The following is a 17736-nucleotide window of genomic DNA, read 5'->3' on the forward strand; positions in this document are numbered from 1 at the left end:
ATTTTACATAATAAAAATCACTTGACCTGTTGACAGAAAGGCAGTGTTGCATAGAGGATAGAGAGCTATCCTGAAGCACTGGCTGGGTGACCCTGGCCCTACATGATCTGTCATCTCTAGGCAACTAAGACAAATTTATGAAGAAGATGATGGTCTGCTTTGGTAAAGGAAGCTTCCTCATCTGGGAGTTCCCTATATTAGTGAAATTACAGGTCTGGGCCCTAGCACTATCCTACCTTCCAGTAATAACAGGTGACTCCACCCAGAGTAAGAAGAGGGTCACACAACTTCCTGTGTACACAGAGTAAAAACCATTCACATGGCAATCCCAGAACATGACAATTTATGCATACCTTGTTGGCTCCTTAGAACAGCAGTCTGGGTCGCAGCATGCTGGACATTCTCTAGATATAGGAAGGCACCAGCTAGTAAGCTGAGGGCCTGATTGCAGCCCATGGAATACTGGATAGAGATAGGATGTATTGACAAAGAAGCAGATCCAATCTTTTACTTAAGGGTAAATACTATTTATTAGAAAATGGCCCAATCCTACCTGATAAACCCAGTTTTGCTCATGGTATCACTATTCTCACAGCAACTCAAGCCCCAACCCCTCTTCGAATCCTTGTGCTAATGATCCTGTTGACATAGGTTGCCAACCATGATAATAGTTAGGGGGCAAAGGTATATGAGATGGGAAACAGAGCTGTAACTGGGGGTTAATAGCAGGAGTTTGTAAGAGTCCAAGTGAAAGGTGACCCAGGAACTTAGCAAAGGCCATGTAGAAGGAAGTAAGGAGCTAAGTGGCTCTATACAGAGAAAAGAGGCAAAATCTGGTGATAAATAGGATGGCAAAGTACTGGAAATCTAAGCCTAGTCCAAGCCTGTTGATTTGGGCCAGACTTCTGTAGGCCTTCAGGTGGGGACAATAGAAGTGAGTTGGGGAGCCAAGAGAAAGGGAGAAGTTTAAGGCCTTTCTTACAAGCACAAAGAACAAGTCCATTTTTGATCTGATGAATTAATTCTTTATTATAGATTGAGACCAATTCTTCTATGCAATAAAGAATCTTTTCTTTTTTTAAACAAGTTGAGCAAATTCACCTGTTAAAACATCATCTCTCAACCTTTCCCGCCCCTGCCGTCCTGCTGCCCCATATCTTGATATTTACATCTCAGGGTCTATTTTCTAAACAGTGGGGGCTGTCAGTCTTCTGCAAGGTAGGTGGGAAGGGGAGGCCCCTAAGGGACCTCTAGTCCCAACTACCTGCCCAGTCAGAGCCTCCCCATCTCCCGCCCCAGTCGACTGTCCAGGACCTGGAGCTGCCTGAGGAAACCTGAGTTGGGGCAAATGTCTCGGTGGGTCTGCACTGTCTGAATGGCCTCCACCAGGGTCATATTTTCACAGATCATGAGGAATGCCAGGACAAGTGTGGCAGACCGGCTGACCCCCATGGCACAGTGCACAAATACTCGGCCTGCAGATAGAGATAAAAGACTAGTTATGACCACAGCCACAACCACAGGAGAACTAATAATTGAATAATAATAGAGAATAACTGAATGCTCAATGGATATGGCCCCATCCAAACCCCCTAGAGACAAGAGGCAAAGATGTCAATTACAGTGGGTAACTGGAGCTTTAGGCTCTGAAATTTAAAGGATGCTAACCCTTAACAGCAGTCAGGGACTGAAAGTAATCTTTCTCATGTCCAGACTCCAGGAGGATACTTAGAGAGAATCCAAGGAAAGACACAATTCCTCTTCTTTCAAGGTTTCTAAGGAACTAGGGAAAGTCTGAGAAAAGCTCCAGGCCCTTGTGCTTGGGAAGGCTCAGGCCCTGAGAGAACTGCTCAGGAACTTTCTCCTCGCTCAGCCCATCGTCTCCAGGGAACTGGTGTCCAGTGCAGAGTAGAAATTGATTTAGACTTTGTGACTATGAATAGTCCCAGTGATACAGGGCACTTCAAAGGTCAGGCAGTGGGGAAACTAAGGAGAAGAGAATCCTGTCTAGAATGAATTGCAGTGGAAGTTTGTCCTAATCTTGAATTCACTGATTCCTGGGCAGGCATCATTCTCTCGGGGTGTGAATGGGCAGACTGGGGACCTAGAGTTAACCTTATGGTACAATGAATTGTGAAATCAACTAAGGTCAGAGATGGAGGTTTGCAGGGAGAGGAGGAGATAGCTACATGTGACCCTGGGAACTACCTCATCTGAAAAATGCGTAAATTGGATAAGATGACCTCGAGGTTCCCTTCAAATATGGGATCTGTCTGGTGAAGGACAGAATCAGGATTATACCTTCTTGTTGTGTCTGACACCTTGTGACTCCATAGACCACAGCCCTTCAGACCCTTCTATCCTCTGTCTCTTGAAGTCTGTCCAAGCTCATGTTCATTATTTCCATGACCCCATCTATCCATCTCATCCTCTGCCATCCCCTTTTCCATTTACCTTCAATCTTTCCCAACATCCAGGTCTTTTCCAATGACTCTTCTCATTATATGGCCAACATATTTAAGCTTCAGCTTCAGTATTTGACCTTCCAATGAATAGCCTGAATTAATTCCTTTAAATATTGACTGATTTGATCTCCTCGCTGTCCAAGGGACTCTCAAATGTCTTCTTCAGGACCACAATTTGAAAGCATGATTCTGCAGTGCTCAGCTTTCCTTCTAGTCCAACTCTCACAGCCATTATTGCTACTGGGAAAACCATTGCTTTGACTAGAGGGACTTTTACTGGAAAGGCAGTATTTCTGCTTTTCAATATACTGTTCAGATTTGCCAGAACTTTCCTTCCAAGGAACAAGTGTCTTTTAATTTTATGACTGCATTCACATCTGTGGTGATCTTTGAGCCCAAGAATATAAAATCTAATCCTTCTATTTCTTCTCCCTCTTCCTGGCCAGGAAGTGATGAGGCCAGTGGCCAAGATCTTAAGAGTTTGGGGACGTTAAACTTCAAGCTAGCTTTTACACTTTCCTCTTTCAACTTCATCAAAAGGCTTCTTAATTTCTCTTCACTTTCTGCCTCAGAGTGGTATCATCTACATATCTGAGATTGTTGATATTTCTCCCAGCAACCTTAATTTCAGTTTTTGACTCATGCAGCCTGGCATTTTACATGATGTACTCAGCATATAAATTAGATAAATAGAGTGATAATATACAGCTTTGTCATTCTTTTTTCCCCAGTCTTAAACCAATCACTTGTTCATGTTGGGCTCTAATTGTTGCTTCTTGACCTGCATACTGTTTCCTCAGGAGAAAAGTAAAATGATCTGCTATTCTTATCTCTCTGAGGACTTGCCACATTTTGTTGTAATCCACACAAAGGCTTTCAATGAAGCAGAAGTGGACAGTGTTGTTTTTTTTTTTCTGGAACTCCTCTGCTTTCTTTGTAATCCATTCAATGTTAACAATTTGGTCTCTAGTGCCTCTGCCTCTTCAAAAACCAACCTGTTCTTCTGGTAATTCTTGGTTTACATATTACTGAAGCCTAACTTGCAGAATCTTAAACATAACCTTGCTGGTATGTGAAATAAACACAATTGTTCAATAATTTAAATATTCCTTGGCATTGGCCTTCTTTAAGATTGGGATATAAACTAATATTTTCAATCCAGTAACCACTGTTGTATTTTCTAAAGTTGTTAATATGTTGAGTGCAGCACTTCAACAGCATCATATTTTAGGGTTTTAAATAGCTCGGCTGGAATTCCATCCCTCCATTAGGCTTATTGTTAGTAATGCTTCTTAAGGTCCACTTGTCCTCATTTTCCAAGATGTATGGCTCTAGATCGGTAACCACACTGTAGTAGTTATTGGGGATGTTAAGGTCTTGTGAGATTCTTTGTTGTATTCTTGGCACCTCTTCTTAATCTCTTCTGCTTCCGTTAAATCCCTACTGTTTTTGTATTTCACCATGCCCATTTTTGCATGAAACTTTTCCTTGATATCTCTAATTTTCTTGAAGAGACCACTTGTCTTTCCCATTCTATTGTTTTCTTCTATTTCTTTACATCACTCATTTAAGAAAACTTCTTTATCTCTTCTTGCCTGTCTTGGGTAACCCTGAATGGCATAGCTCATAGTTTCATTGAGTTACAAAAGCCTCTCCACCGCGATAGGCAGTGATTGGGGAAGTGTAGGGGAAAGGGGAGGAAAATCAAACTGACCTGACCTCAGTAGTTAACATCTAGTGCTAGAAGGCACCTCAGAAGTTATCTAAAGTAGGAGTGGGGAACCTGCGGCCTCGAGGCCACATATGGCCTTCTAGGTCCTTGGGTGCAGCCTTTTGACTGAGTCCAAGTTTTACAGAACAAATCCTTTTATTAAGGGAATTTGTTCTGTGAAGTTTGGATTCAATCAAAGGACTGCACTTGAGGACGGACCTAGAGGGCCACCTGTGGCATTGAGACTGCAGATTCCCCACCCCTGATCTAGATGAATGCCCTGACTTTACAGATGAAGAAATTTAGACCCTGAAAGGCTGATCATCCAATGTCTCACAAATGGTAAATGGCAGTGGTGGGATGTGAATTTATGTTCTCTGATAGGAAATGTAGTGCTTTTTGTACGGCTTCATGTTTCAAAAGAGTTGTCCTGGACAACTGGCATTAAAAACAAAACAAAAAAAAAAAAAACCCAAAAAGCTGAAATTCAAAGACAGGCAGTCAGTCCATAGCACATCCCACTGCAGAAGTGGGCCATTCCTCCCTCCTTTCACCCTCGGGTTTGTTGTCCCTTGGTGAATGAATCCTTCTCTCTTTCAGAGTTACCCTTGATGTCCGTTATAGCATGATGGTTACCTGTGTGCAGATGTTTAATTATATCTCCCAACCTCTTTTCTTACAGGGATGGCCTTGCCCGCCCTCCTGGAACCCAGAGATCCTGAGTCCCTTTTATGTCAGACTGGTCCCCCATGACAATTCCAGGGTGCATCATCTTGTACCCCAGTTGTTTGCTAAGCTTTCCCCAGAGACTTCTCAGGAAAACCAGTCATTGTCTAGGCATAAGGACCAGGTAACTTATACTATGGCCTTTTCAGTTTTCTCTCAGTGACTCAATAACCACAGTGAAGCCTCTAGACAATGCTTCTGGGGACTATACTGTGGCCATTTGTTCCACTGGGCAGGCATGAGTAGATGAGGAGTAGAGTGAAACTCCTTTAGGGATACTTGCTCCCTTATTTCCTGATTAAATACCTCCTAAATACAGATTTCACCTCGGTGATATGAATATATCTGAGGGAGAGAAAAAAAAAGTATTGCTAAAAATCCTTTCCAGGGAAGGTAATTTTCACTTTTCATTTGAGGGAGTCTCAGTTTCCTGATCTGAAAAATAGGAATAATAATACTTTATTACCCACTAGGGAGCATAATAAATTGGGTAAAGCTCCAGGCTCAGAGTCAGGAAGATGTCTTGCTTCTGACACATCCCAGTTGTGAAACTCTTTCCAAAATCATTTAACTTCTCAGTGAGCCAAGCAACTTTCTCAAACTGGCCCTGATTTGCACTGGTGAAGGCAATTTACTTACCAAAAGTGGCAGAGTGGAAAGAGCTCTGGCTTTGCAGTCAGAAAACCTGGGTTCAAATCCCATCTCTGACACTCCCTGTATAACCTTGGATAAGTCACTTAATGTCCTCAGTTTCTTCATCTGTAAAATGAGTGGGGTTGGATGCCACGGCCTCTAACGTCTCTACCAGCTCTGAATATATGATCATTGTTATGGGACCTTGGGGCAAATGTCTCTGGGCCTCAGGTTCCTCAAATGAGAAGTGAGGGAATTAGAGGAGCATGGGATAATGGAAAGAACAGAATTTTGGAGTTGAAGGACTTCCTGCTTGCATGGCAGGTGGGCTGGGCAGGTCACGGAAGCCCTCTGGGCTGTAGTTTCTTCAGCTGTCCAAGGAACGGATTTGGCCAGATGACCTTAAGGCCCCTTCCAGCTCTGAGTCTATAATCCTCTATCTAATCCTTCCCAAATGGGTGATTATTGAGTATTTGTGCTTTTCTGGGGTGGAGAGGAGAGGAGAAGGGAGGGGAAGGTGGCCCAAACCCCTGAGAATTTTGCCCACCTATCTGGCCCTCTCAGAATGGGCCCAGCTGGCTCTTCTGGAAATGTCTAACTTCAAATCTTGAGAGCCATTTGTCCTATTTGACTCCTAAGGTTCCTCCCTCAATTTCTTCAACCCCTCTCTCAAATATACCACTACTAGGAAAGGAAAAGGAAAAAGAAGAGGAAATGAAAGAGGAGAAGGAATAAAAGAAGGAAGAGGAGAGGAGAAGAGGAAGAAGAAAAGGAGGAGGAAGAGGAAGTAGAGGAAGAGGAGAAGGAAGAGAAGAGGAAGAAGAAAAGGAGGAAGAGGAGAAGGAGGAAGTGGAGGAAGAGGAGAAGAGGAAGAAGAAGAGGAAGTGGAGGAAGAGGAGAAGGAAGAGGAGGAGAAGAAGGTTCACCTTGATTGCTGAGAGCAGTTCTTATGTATCTCGCTGCAGGCAGGAAGTAAATGCTGAGGTCAAAGAAGGGATTGTCATCAGCCTCAATCCCATAATATTCCACAGGCAAACCTCGATAGAATTTGGCTCCTGTGTCCACATGGAACCTGCCGGCAGCCACATTCACGATGTGGGTGATGCCCAGCTGGCACAGCTTACTCTTATCCCGCGCTGCATATCTGGAGGGTGAACAAGGAAGGAAAGACATGGAACGCTGCTGCTGGCAGAATGTCAGTGACTCGCTTGGGCTATGGGGAGGGAGGCCGAGGAACAGCTTGAGGCCGGGTGACTTGGCAGGGTGGCAGAAGGGCCAAGCCTTCCTCAGAGTCAGGGAGGTGTGGAGGACAGAGTGCTGTTGCCCGGGGATGCGGACCCAGCAGCTCAAGGCTTCTGGCCTGGTTCCAAACAGCTGCTAGCTGTGTGACCATGGACCAAGAAGGGAAGAGAACAAGTATTTTTAAGCACTTTACAAATATCATCTCATTCAATCCTTCCAATAATGATGGGAGGTAGCTGCTATTATGAACCCCCATTTTACAGTTGAGGAAATTGAGGCAGACTGAGGTTAAGTGACTTGCCCAGGGCCACACAGCTAGTAAGTTTCTGAAATTGTATGTGAACTGAGGTCTAGTGCTCCATCCACTATACCCCCTAGCTACCTCTAAGTAAATCAGTTTACTTCTGGGCCTCAGTTTCACCATCTATAAAATGGGATCGGGGACTAAATCTGTGATTTTATTGGTAGAAGATAAGGAAAGTCCTAATTACTCAGATTATCACCTTCCTTTTGTCTTAGAGGGTTGCTTAAGGCTAGCAGAGGTTCAGTGACTTGCTCAGGGTCACCTGGCCAGATTTTTCCTGGTGCCAAGCCTTGCTCTCTATCCACTACGCCAAGGTGGATAGTGGAATGCAAACTATTTGAGTGTAAGAACTGAGTCATTTGTTATCTCCAGCACCTAATTTAAGTCATCTCTCTGGCCCCCGATGTCCAGGCATCAGTGGGGTTCTTGGGGTACAGACCAACCCCTGCACTGAGAACCCCACCTAAGGGCAGGGGATTGTCAGGGTGAACCAGCCTGGAGAATTCACCCAAATGGCTCTTTTCAAAGCTGGGGCCCTCTTTCCCAAGGGGAGAGATGCACTGAGGGCTTTGGTTTTAAGGTAGAAAGAAGTTGGTCTCTTGGGGAACCATGTCCCCCACTTTTCCCTATTGGATATTTTCCCTCATTCTTCCCTTTCTTACCCGGGAGGAGGTGCCTAGGAGTTGGGCCTTTCAACTATTCCTCAGGAAGAAGTCCTCCCTGAGCAGACCCTTGTCCTTCACTGCTTCCTCAGGTGTGTATCTCCCTCCAATCATTGTTAAGCTGGGGAAGGTAGGCTTACGCGTCTCCCAGGTAGAGGTTGGGCCAAACCTCATTGATGTGGCTCACTGAGGAGGCCCTTCGAATCCACAGCAGGCGCTGCAGGTAGGCCAAGGTGGGTGTCTGGTAGGGGACGAGGTTCTGGGTGCTAACTCGGGTTGCCCCATGGATCTTGGGCCTCCGCAGGTCCTGTCTCTGCAGTGAATCCATCCTGGAAAACAGGGGAGGGCATCCCATTGCTGTCCTTGTGCGGGCCCTGGGGGAGGGAGGAAGGAAGTGGGAGGGAAGGAGGAGGAGGAATGAGTCCCAGAATCTAGGAAGAGCTGTCTCTTCCATCACTACGAGGAAAGATGCCTGGTTTTAAATTTTTGTTTGGCTTGGGTTTTGGTTTTCGTTTTTGTTTTGGTTTTTTGTAGAGGGAGTGAAAGACACCTTTCTCTCTTAGCAGTGAAGGGAGGAGAGGTAGGAGAGGAACTTGTCCTCTCATATAATCAGCCATGGGAGGAGAGTTGGGAGATGGCTTTGGGAACTATGGAAAGAAGGGAGCCAGGAAGGCCAAAGTCAGGGGAGAACGGGTCCATTGCAGAGGCAAGGGTAGGGATCTCCCATTGGAGCATTGGTCCAACTGATCTTCTGGTGCTACTCTGCATCCCCATTCCCTCGGGCAGCCCAACAAGGAGCTGCATATGACCTACAGGTAGCTTCCACAGCATGGTCCAAGGGAAACAGTTCTGGACTGAGAATCAGAAGATCATCATATCCCAGGACCTCCTCCAGGATCAGGAGGGGGGTCACTGAGGTCATCACCTCCAAGCACCTCATTTTACAGAGAAGGAATCTCAAGGCTAGAGAGAAAAAGACCCTTGCTCAAATGTCACATCGGGTCTGGATTAGAGTTCAGGTCTAGAGCTACGTTCCCTTGGGCAAGTTTCTTAATTTCTCTGGCCTCAGTTTTTGCGCCCCCAAAATGAGTGGGAGGTTAGTTAATTGAATGGGGCTGTGATTATAAGGAGTTTGGACTGGGAGATCTTTAAAATTCCCTCCCATTTTATAAGTCTGCACCATCTTCTTTTCCCTCCCCTCTGCCTAACCTGGGTGGCAGGTAGAGGCCATTCTGCTACGACCATGATGACAGAGGGATACCTCGCCAGCCTTTTTGCCTGAGCTTAGCCATGAGACAGAGGACACAAGTGAGCCCTGAAGGGTTTATATCATCCCTTGCCCCTCAGGGCTCTCAGTTCATATTTCAAGGAAAGCTACATTTCCATTCTTTCTTCTCCTAGACTAGCACCTTGTTGCCCATGAAACCACCCGATGAAGGCCAGTCAGGGTCTCAGTACCTGTCCCATTGGCTACACAACTTAGCCACATACTCGTCTGCGGTCTAAACAAGTCAAGTCAACCTCTTCTGGACATGATTGTCCCAGACCCCTACTCATGTGTAGCAGAGTACAGTGGTGGGACAATATCATTTTTGTCTTTGGATTGCCCAGGATAATTGCCCTGGTACATAGTAGGTGCTAAATTGAACAGGTGATTTTTCCCCTAATATACTCCCCAGCAAAACCCAGTTCTCTTTTCCCAGTAAAAAGGGACCAGGAATCTGGCAGTAAGAAGGGACTTCAGTGTCCCTGCCCTGACCAACTTCCTTCTCCCAAACGTTCTCAGGGTCAGAGTGGAATGGACTGGTTTGGAGGCTGAGCTGTTTTTCCTTCATTTCAGTGGCTGAACATGACCCTCAGCATCCTTCAGATTGGACCCTTCCCCCTTGAAAATTCTGTGATTCTACGATTTTTTTATTTGTTACTATTATTGCAATGGAATATATACTGTCCTCCATTAACTGAACTTCAAAGTATTTTTTATTAAAACAAAAAACAGGTCTACCATTCAAGGAAAGCGAGCTATAATCTTCCTTTTTAACTTTTATGAGGGCTCTTGTTCTGATGGTTGGACTATTCTCTCTCCTGATTAGGAGGTAAACAGGAATTGAGTTGAAGGAACAATTTGTAAGTTAAGGGTGTAAGTAATTTGTTATTTGTAGGAATGTGTACTAGGTGCAGTACCTCAGAGAGGGGTGATGCCTTGAGGCTGTTTTTCAAAGCCTTGATGGTGACTAGCTGAGGAACTGGACAAGACTTAGGGGAGAGGAGACAAGTCGAGTGAGAGGTGTCTGAAAGAAAATGATGTGACTTCACAATCTTAACAAGAACCAATTTTACCTGGGCCAGGTCCACCACCTCATGTTGGAAATAAGCCAAGCTGGAAGAGTTCAGTAAACATGGAAGGCTTGTTGTTTCCTGGGCTTCTTTTCATAGTACATAGTGGATACAGTACTTGCATGTATGTCTCTAGGCCCAAGGGGCACTGGCCCTGGGTGTAGGGGGTAGGCGAGGGAATCCAAGTCCTTCTCACAATTTTCCCAGGTAAGCTTGGGGACACTCACATGAGTCTGAAGCAGCTAGAAACTGGAGTGACTTCTACCTGGAGCAGGGACAATAATGTCCTGTACTATTCTCTGGATGCCAATGGGGGTCTACTCAAGAGTGTGGCTGGAATGTAACCATGGACTCTCCAGGTTCCTCACCCAGCATCAGGAGTTCTTTGCTAATACTGCCCCTGGAATTCCTGGTGAAAATAGTCATAAGCCTACCATCCCTCCATTCTCCCCACTCGGATAGCAGTGAACCTTCCCATCTGGTCTAGGAAAGGTTAGACACAGCCTTAACTTTTCCTCCTCTCTTCCTTTGCATTCCTGAACTATATCCAGAACCATTATTTTGGGGTGACAGAGCATGTTTCCAGGGCCCTAGTGGGCACAGAAAGGGAGACACTGGCTGTGTCTTATCCAGAAAGGTGGGTTATCTGGATAGCTGACTGTATAAGGAAATCTCTGGGAAGTTGGAGCTTATAACGCTGTGAGATTAGGGTCTGGTGTCCCTCTGACTTTGACCTCCCATCCTGCATACTCATGGCTAGCCATGAGGGATGGAGGTGGCACCTTCTTTCTCAGCCCCCCCCCCATTCAGGGTATTTAGGTATGGGACAATGTAAAAGGAAATCTTCCACTTGGTGGGGAAAAGACCTACAATCTCAACTTAAAAACTGGCAGCAGGGGTGAAGAGAAACCTGAATGACCTGCCCAAACTCCCACAGCCTGTTGGTGGTAGAGATGGTTGTTGACCCAAAGAGTTGAACTCCCAGGAAACCTTGGCTGTGGGGTTCTGCAGATTTCACAGGCTACAAGCCGGACTAAGCTCAAGGCCATGGAAGGACTGCCTGATCCTTCAGGAAAACTCCAACCCTTCCCCAATAATGGGCATCTTACCTATATATAACCCCACCTACCTAGAGCATGGTCTAGGGCTTGAGTCTGGAGGCTCTGGGGGCCAGGGCAGTGCTGGACTCAACAGTAGGGATTGGAACAGGGGCCTGAGGTTCCATCTGAGAACACAGATGCTGTGAAGCGTCTAGAATTCCAGCTGGTCGACCTGGAAGCCTGTGGGGGGAGGGGGGAGGGAGGAGCAGGAAGGAGGCCCTGAGCTATCCCTGGCCAGAAGAGGAACCCCTCACACACTGCAGCTTCATTAGGCCTTCTCAAGGCACCAATGTACTCATTCAGCTAGCCCAAGACAGACCGCAGAATAAGCGGCCTCATATGATGTCATTTTAAGGGGCCCCGGAGAAGGGGTGTTGGCAGGAAAGGAGGGAGGTTACAGCGGGTGCCAAAAACAAACCACCAACACAGGAGGTAACCAGGGACTGGCCCCACTGGTTGGCCAGGCTTGGTTGGCCCAGGGCCCTTCCAGCCTTGATCCTGACCAGCTTGAGGTTGGGGGCTGCTTCCGGGAAGCTCTTGCCCCCTGAATCCAGACACTGTCTCCATGCTACAGTTCTGATGGACAGACCCGGTCCCACCCAGCTTTTCGAAGCTTTGCCATGCCTTTCTCTGGCCTCCCAGAATCAAACATAGGGTAAGACTACCCTCCCGTGGCCAAGCCCGTGCTCTGCAGCCTGACTGCGGGAAGGTACACAAAAAACCCCAATATCCCAGACCCAGGAAGACCTTTTAGCAATACAACAAACTTCCTCCCCTGTGGCCCACATTCGCCAACAATTTAGCACCTTTCCCAGCAGGAAGGATTATTGAGCTGAGAGATCCTAAGAAGCTTCGCAAGTCTCTCACTGGAGAAATCATTTTAACCTGGCCCAGCGAATCAAGGACCCAGATTCAAACTGGTCTCTGATTTTTGCTGCTTGCATGACCATGGGCAAGTCACTTCCTCAGTTTCAGCATCTGTAAAATGAGGGGGCTGGAGTAGGTGGCTACAGGAGTCTGTCCTTGTTCAAGATTCCTGATTCTGATCTCTAAGGCTCCTTTCAACTCCAGATCAAGGATCCTAGGGATCCCTCCCCACACCTGGGGTGGGAGAAGTGGAGGGCAGGGGGGGAGTTGGAGAAGGGATGGGGATATCAGAGGAATCCTTATTCTTCCAAGGGATACTTCCCCCACCCACCCACCCCCTGCACCCTGTTGGCACTAACTTTCTGGATTTCCAGGGGCAATCTAGTACAGAGGCAGACCTCTACACTAGTTGCTATTTGCCCTGGGGTGCTTTCTGCCTGCCCTTAGCCTCGGACTGTTCTTATGACCTGATTCAAGTCATTTCCCTTGGGATTTTTTGGTTTGGGGGAGTTGGAGGGTCAAGATTTTGCTTATAGGAAATAATCCAGTCTAGTCAAGGGAAGGCATAACATTGTAAAGAGCTTTGAAAGGGAAATTTTATTTTGAGGTCAGTGAACTTTTTTTTAATAGTTTGATAAGTATTTAATCCTGCATATTTTAATCTTATGCATAAGTATTATAATCCTATATATTTTGTTTTCTGCATTTAAAACATTCTGAGGAGTCCATAGGCTTCATCAGACCCTGCCAAAGCAGTCCAGGAAACACACATACAAAGGGTTAAGAACCCCTGACACAGAAGAAAGTGAAATTGTGAGGTCTCTAACAAGCTTCTCTTTCACAGGTGGAAATAAATGCTGCCCTCCATCCTGGCTCTGCCCCTCCTGGGCAGCTGGAAGGCCCTTTCCTTTCTGCTCCCCTCAATCCCATCACCTGTCTCCATTGTTCATCTGAGAAACTGTATTCTTCCCTCCCTTCCTCTCCAAGCCCCTAAAAATTTGAAAACAGAGGAGCCCATGGGTAGTGGGCTTTCCATTCTTAACTTTGGACACTGAGACTCAGGGGAAGTAAGTGACTTTCCCAGGGTCACCCAATCAGTAACATGATTCCAGTCCAGGTCTTTCCTACTCCAAGTCCCACACTTAGAAGATTATAGATTCGGAGGAGAAAGGGACCTTAGTGGTCTAGTCTCATCTCTTGGTTTTGGGTGAGGGAGGGCAATGGGGACTGGGTTGGTGATTTTTTTGGTAAAGGGAACTCTCAGGTGAGAAAATTCCTCAACAACTCAGTCTTAGGGAGTCACCTGGTGCAGGAAGAGTTTAAGTGACTTGTCCAGGGTCACATGGCCAAGGACCTGAACCCAGGTTGTTCTGGCTTCAAAACCAATATGCTATGCATGCCTCTCCGTATTTCACAGATGAAGAAACTGAGGCCCAGATAATCTAAATAATTTAAGGTAGTGAGTGGCAGACTTGGGATTTGAACCCACTACCTCAGACTACAGACCTAGTGGGCTTTCTCTTATGCCATGCTGGCTCCCTAACCACTACACCACACTGTCAGGTTACCTGTCAGGTGGAACTAATCATTCCTTTACCAACCTCTAATTACACAGCTCTGGGTTGTTCTGTCTGTGCTGAGGAGAGTCACACTGTTGCAATTCTGTACATCTCTTTTGACTGTCAGTTTTCCTCTGTCTCTGACTCCTATCTGTTGGTCAGGTGGTTCTAACTCCCCACACACACCCAGCTACCGAGTCCCATATGTGCCCCTGCTGCCCCCAAGCACATGCCACCAAAGGGCTGTGTCCTTCTAGGCATTCCTAGAACAGGGTGAGGAGGGGGAGTCACTCACCTGTGGAAGGGGCCTAGTCTGGTTCCAGCCGATGGCTATAGTCTCCCAATAGGCAGGTTCCCAGCTGCCTGTCTCTACTCTGTTGAAGCTGCTTCTATTTTGGATTTGTGTTTAATTATAAACCATGATCTGCTTCCCCCCTTCCGCCCTCCTCTTCTTACTACCCACCCTACCCGGGGCCATCAGTCCTGCTCATTCCCAGGAGGGGAAGATGCCGAGATGATGGCATGGCAAGGGCATGAGACTGAGCCCCGTCTAGCAGTCCTGGCACTGGACACCTGCCTCCACCCCCTCTGACCCATTATCAGAACTCTGCATGCTAAGGATATGGCTAATCTAGCCTCAGCCTTGGCTATATATATGGTATGTGTCAATGACTGTTGGGAGCTGGGGGTGGGAGGAATAGCAGGAGAAGGCTGTAAGCAACTGATCCCTGGCCAAGGAGATTTAAAAATGTGTGAGATTTCTTTTCAAGCTTTTATTATTTTGCAGAAATAGAGGGTAGAAAGCAAAGTGGAGGGGCGGCTAGGTGGCACAGTGAATAGAGCACCAACCCTGGAGTCAGGAGGACCTGAGTTCAAATTCAGCCTCAGACATTTAACACTTACTAGCCATGTGACCTTGGGCAAGTCATTTAACCCCAACTGCCCTACAAAAAGAAAAAAACACACAAAAAAATAGACAGCAAAGTGGAGGAAGTCTCATGATTATGGTCTTGTCCCACTTAGGAGGTGGAGGTATGATGGAGAAAGAAAAGGAAACTGGGCTTGCCAATTGGCCACCTGTTCTTGGCCACCTTGATGTTCGGTCCCTTCCTAGACTATTACACCTCCTCTCCTCTCCCCTGCCCCATTGTCCTTGGCTGTACGAGAAAGAAAGATGGGGAGGGAGCAAAGTTAAGAAAGGGGTGGATAGAGAAAAGCTTGAACGCTATTCAAATGAGATAATATGTATAAAGCATTGTGCCTAGCATATGGTAGGTGCTCAGTATAAATGCTTATTATGCCTTCTCTCTTCACAGAGTTGACTGAGTTCATCCCCAGGATGCTAGGCCACAGGGCAGAGTAGCAAGGAGTTTGGGAGGATTTTGTCAGGAAACGAAGTCCAACTCCTTGGCCGATGCTTTGCAGAAGCTAGATGTCCCTTCTGTAAGAATCTATGACCCATAATTCTATCCAGGTGGAGGATGGGTCACTGTTTGCAGCCTAGAGTTCAGAGAAGTGGCTTTTGGGAAGGGTTATACAGAGGTATGACTTCTGTACATTTCCTGGACCCTAAGCAGAAATTCAGTTTGTGACCAGAACCTGCTCAGAAGTCTTCACATCTCCAACCCAATCCATCAACATTCCAACTTTGGAAAATCTCTAGGGAACCTTGGCAAAGTTCTTCTATCTCAGCTCGCAGTGTCCCTCCACCATCTTGATCCTTGCAAACTTCACCCTTCCCAGGCACACATGGGCACAGTTCTGAGGACAAAGTTCTAGCTTTCAGATCTGCACCCTCCCAATCCATTCTTAAGGGAGGATGACCCCATTGGCAGAGCTTTTGAACCTAGTAAAATGTCAGTAAAACTTTTTTTTTTTAAGGCCATTTTATTTTCGGTGCAGAGGGGTGGGCGGGATCAGCATCTCACGGCTCCCTTTCTGCTGTTCCTCACTAAGTTGGAGGTCCAGGTCACGCAGCTGGGAGAGGAACCCCCGATTGGGGCAGATGTTTCGATGGACACTTACTGTCCTCAAGGCTTCCACCAGGGTCAACTGCTTCCGGAGCATCAAGAAGGCAAGCACCAGGGTAGCAGAGCGGCTGAGCCCCATGGCACAGTGAACCAGCACCTTCCCTGGGAAAAACCAGAGCATCAGAGATTTAGAATGGAAAGGGACCTTAGAGGTCATCATGTGCCATTCTCTCCTTTTACAGATCAGGAACAAAGGCCAACAGAGATTAAGCTTCACTATGGGTCACACAGCTAGTAAGTATCGAAGGCTGGATTTGAACTCAGGTTTTCTTGATACCAAATTCAATAAACAAAGCCATGAAGATGGGGCATTGAGAACAGCCTCAAGTGGGTATAGAGGGAAGATCAAGGAAGGAGAGTCCCTGTTCCATTTTATACACTGGGAACCTGCAGCCCAATGTAACAGAAAATCGAGGGCAGTTATAGATCTTAAACCCCACTGGTCTTAGGGTCCTAGAACTCTAGACTGACTCCTGCTCCCAATCATCTTTGCATGATCCTGAGAATGAAATGGGGGTCAGTGTTTGGTTTTTTTTTTTTTTTTTTTGCTTTTTGGAGGGCAATTGGGGTTAAGTGACTTGCCCAAAGTCACACGCCTAGTTTTTGTGTTAAGTGTCTGAGGCCATATTTGAACTCAGGTTCTCCTGACTCCAGGGCTGGTGCTCTATTCACTGCGCCACCTAGTGGCCCCCTTGGGTCAGTGTTTCTATGACTTGGGCAAAGGAGGAAGTGCTTCCAACTAGCTAGCCCTCTCACCTTCTGAGGCCTCCAGTGCTCCCTGGATGAAATTTGCTGCCTCATGGAAAAAGACACTGAGGTCAAAGGCAGGGTCATCAAAAGCCTCTATCCCATAGTAGGTCACAGGTAAATGATGATAATAATTGGGTCCTGTAGACACACCCAGTCCACCATGGGCGGCGTTGAGGATATGAGTGATCCCTTGGCTCTGCAACATTTTGAGATTCCTAGCAGCCCATCTATGGTGGGGAAGGTAGTCCGAGAGATGTGAAGTTGCTATGGGGTCAGATGGTGATGGGCACCTAATAACAGGGAGCCTTACCCAGCTTCAACCTCAGCAATCCCCAACTCTAATTCTTACCTTAACCCACATCCCAAACTGAAACCTCCTAATCATAATCAAAACCCTAAAATATACTTCCTAGGCCCCAGCCCAGAGCCTAACTCCAGCTCCAAACCCCACAATCCAGCCCTGCTTCTCCAGCCCCATGGCTCATTCCCTAGAGATCAGATGGGGTGGAGACATCCAGCTAAATTAGCATTCTTTCCCCCTGTGGCCTCTCCAGGGCCAGCCCCAGATCCCTCTGGGATCTGATCCCCAGTTTGGGTCCCAGGATGTATAATTTGGGGCAAGATAGGAAATCAGGGGAGGGACAAAGGGAAGAGATATCTTACAAATCTCCCACGAAGATGTTAGGCCAGACTTCATCCATGTGGTTCCCAGACCCGTTCTGAGTCCAGAGGAGTCTCTGCAGATCTTCTATCTCTGGTGTCTTATCTCTGACCTTGTGAAACATCTTCCCACCTGCTTGACCCTCAATGAGGATTGCTCTAGTCAGGGTGGGGTCCAAGGAAACCATGATGTAAGGGAACAACAAAAGATGGCATGGGTAGGAAGGAGATGGGGGCAGGGAAAATAGAGACAAGAGAAAAGGTTGTTGGGGTTCCTGCTTTCCCTAGGGAAATACTAGCCTACTTACATGAGAGTGTGGGTGGTGCCAAGGGGAGGGATATTAGGACAGCCTGAGTATACTTCCTGAAGTACTCCTCTCTGGGTTAGTGGTCTTTAGTGGGCTGATGGTAGAGCAAGGATTCCTCATTTTCACAAAGACATAATAGATGCATCATCACAAAGCAGGAAGGGTTCCTAGTTCTTCAAGACCTTGGGCCTATCTCTCTTTTTTTCTTTTTTTTGCTTTTTGGAGGGAAATTGGGGTTAAGTGACTTGCCCAAGGTCACAGGGCTAGTTTTTGTGTTAAGTGTCTGAGGTCACATTTGAATTCAGGTCCTCCTGACTCCAGGGCTTGTGTTGTACTCACTGTGCCACCTAGCTGCCCCTGGGCCTATCTCTTTAGCTCCAGA

At 46.7% G+C, this 17736-nt stretch overlaps 2 protein-coding genes across 5 annotated transcripts; both read right to left on the reverse strand.

Moving 5' to 3' along the window:
- Positions 1–1008: 1008 nt before the first annotated feature.
- LOC138146419 (dual specificity protein phosphatase 13B-like) lies at positions 1009–14259 on the reverse strand. Of its 4 annotated transcripts, none has more exons than XM_069068301.1 (4): positions 13902–14259; positions 7884–8072; positions 6462–6679; positions 1009–1475 (listed from the first exon to the last, which is right to left on the reverse strand). In XM_069068301.1, the coding sequence occupies exons 2-4, from the start codon at positions 8069–8071 to the stop codon at positions 1273–1275; spliced, it is 609 nt and encodes a 202-aa protein (XP_068924402.1). In that variant the 5' UTR covers position 8072; positions 13902–14259; the 3' UTR covers positions 1009–1272. The 4 variants fall into 4 exon arrangements, with proteins under 4 accessions (XP_068924402.1, XP_068924400.1, XP_068924399.1 ...); XM_069068299.1 differs by having other exon boundaries at positions 7884–8117; XM_069068298.1 differs by lacking the exon at positions 13902–14259 and adding an exon at positions 11210–11453 and having other exon boundaries at positions 7884–8117.
- A 1214-nt stretch (positions 14260–15473) lies between these two features.
- LOC138146418 (dual specificity protein phosphatase 13B-like) lies at positions 15474–17373 on the reverse strand. Its single transcript, XM_069068297.1, has 3 exons — positions 17050–17373; positions 16393–16613; positions 15474–15738 (listed from the first exon to the last, which is right to left on the reverse strand). The coding sequence occupies exons 1-3, from the start codon at positions 17232–17234 to the stop codon at positions 15494–15496; spliced, it is 651 nt and encodes a 216-aa protein (XP_068924398.1). The 5' UTR covers positions 17235–17373; the 3' UTR covers positions 15474–15493.
- Between the last annotated feature and the right edge of the window lie 363 nt (positions 17374–17736).

The sequence above is a fragment of the Petaurus breviceps genome, unplaced genomic scaffold (assembly GCF_028583685.1).
Source record: "Petaurus breviceps papuanus isolate PSGF00001 unplaced genomic scaffold, PetGlider_PUasm1.0 90762, whole genome shotgun sequence".
Lineage (NCBI taxonomy): Eukaryota > Metazoa > Chordata > Mammalia > Diprotodontia > Petauridae > Petaurus > Petaurus breviceps.

Excerpts from the sequence above, each read along its gene's own strand:
- LOC138146419 (XM_069068299.1), bottom strand. The coding sequence starts at position 8,098 with ATGGGATGCCCTCCCCTGTTTTCCAGGATGGATTCACTGCAGAGACAG. Across the intron at positions 6,680-7,883 it reads AACCTCTACCTGGGAGACGC|ATATGCAGCGCGGGATAAGA; the intron begins GTAAGCCTACCT and ends TTCACCCTCCAG. Across the intron at positions 1,476-6,461 it reads AACTGCTCTCAGCAATCAAG|GCCGAGTATTTGTGCACTGT; the intron begins GTGAACCTTCTT and ends CTCTATCTGCAG.
- LOC138146418 (XM_069068297.1), bottom strand. The coding sequence starts at position 17,234 with ATGGTTTCCTTGGACCCCACCCTGACTAGAGCAATCCTCATTGAGGGT. Across the intron at positions 16,614-17,049 it reads AACATCTTCGTGGGAGATTT|ATGGGCTGCTAGGAATCTCA; the intron begins GTAAGATATCTC and ends TCCCCACCATAG. Across the intron at positions 15,739-16,392 it reads AGCACTGGAGGCCTCAGAAG|GGAAGGTGCTGGTTCACTGT; the intron begins GTGAGAGGGCTA and ends GGTTTTTCCCAG.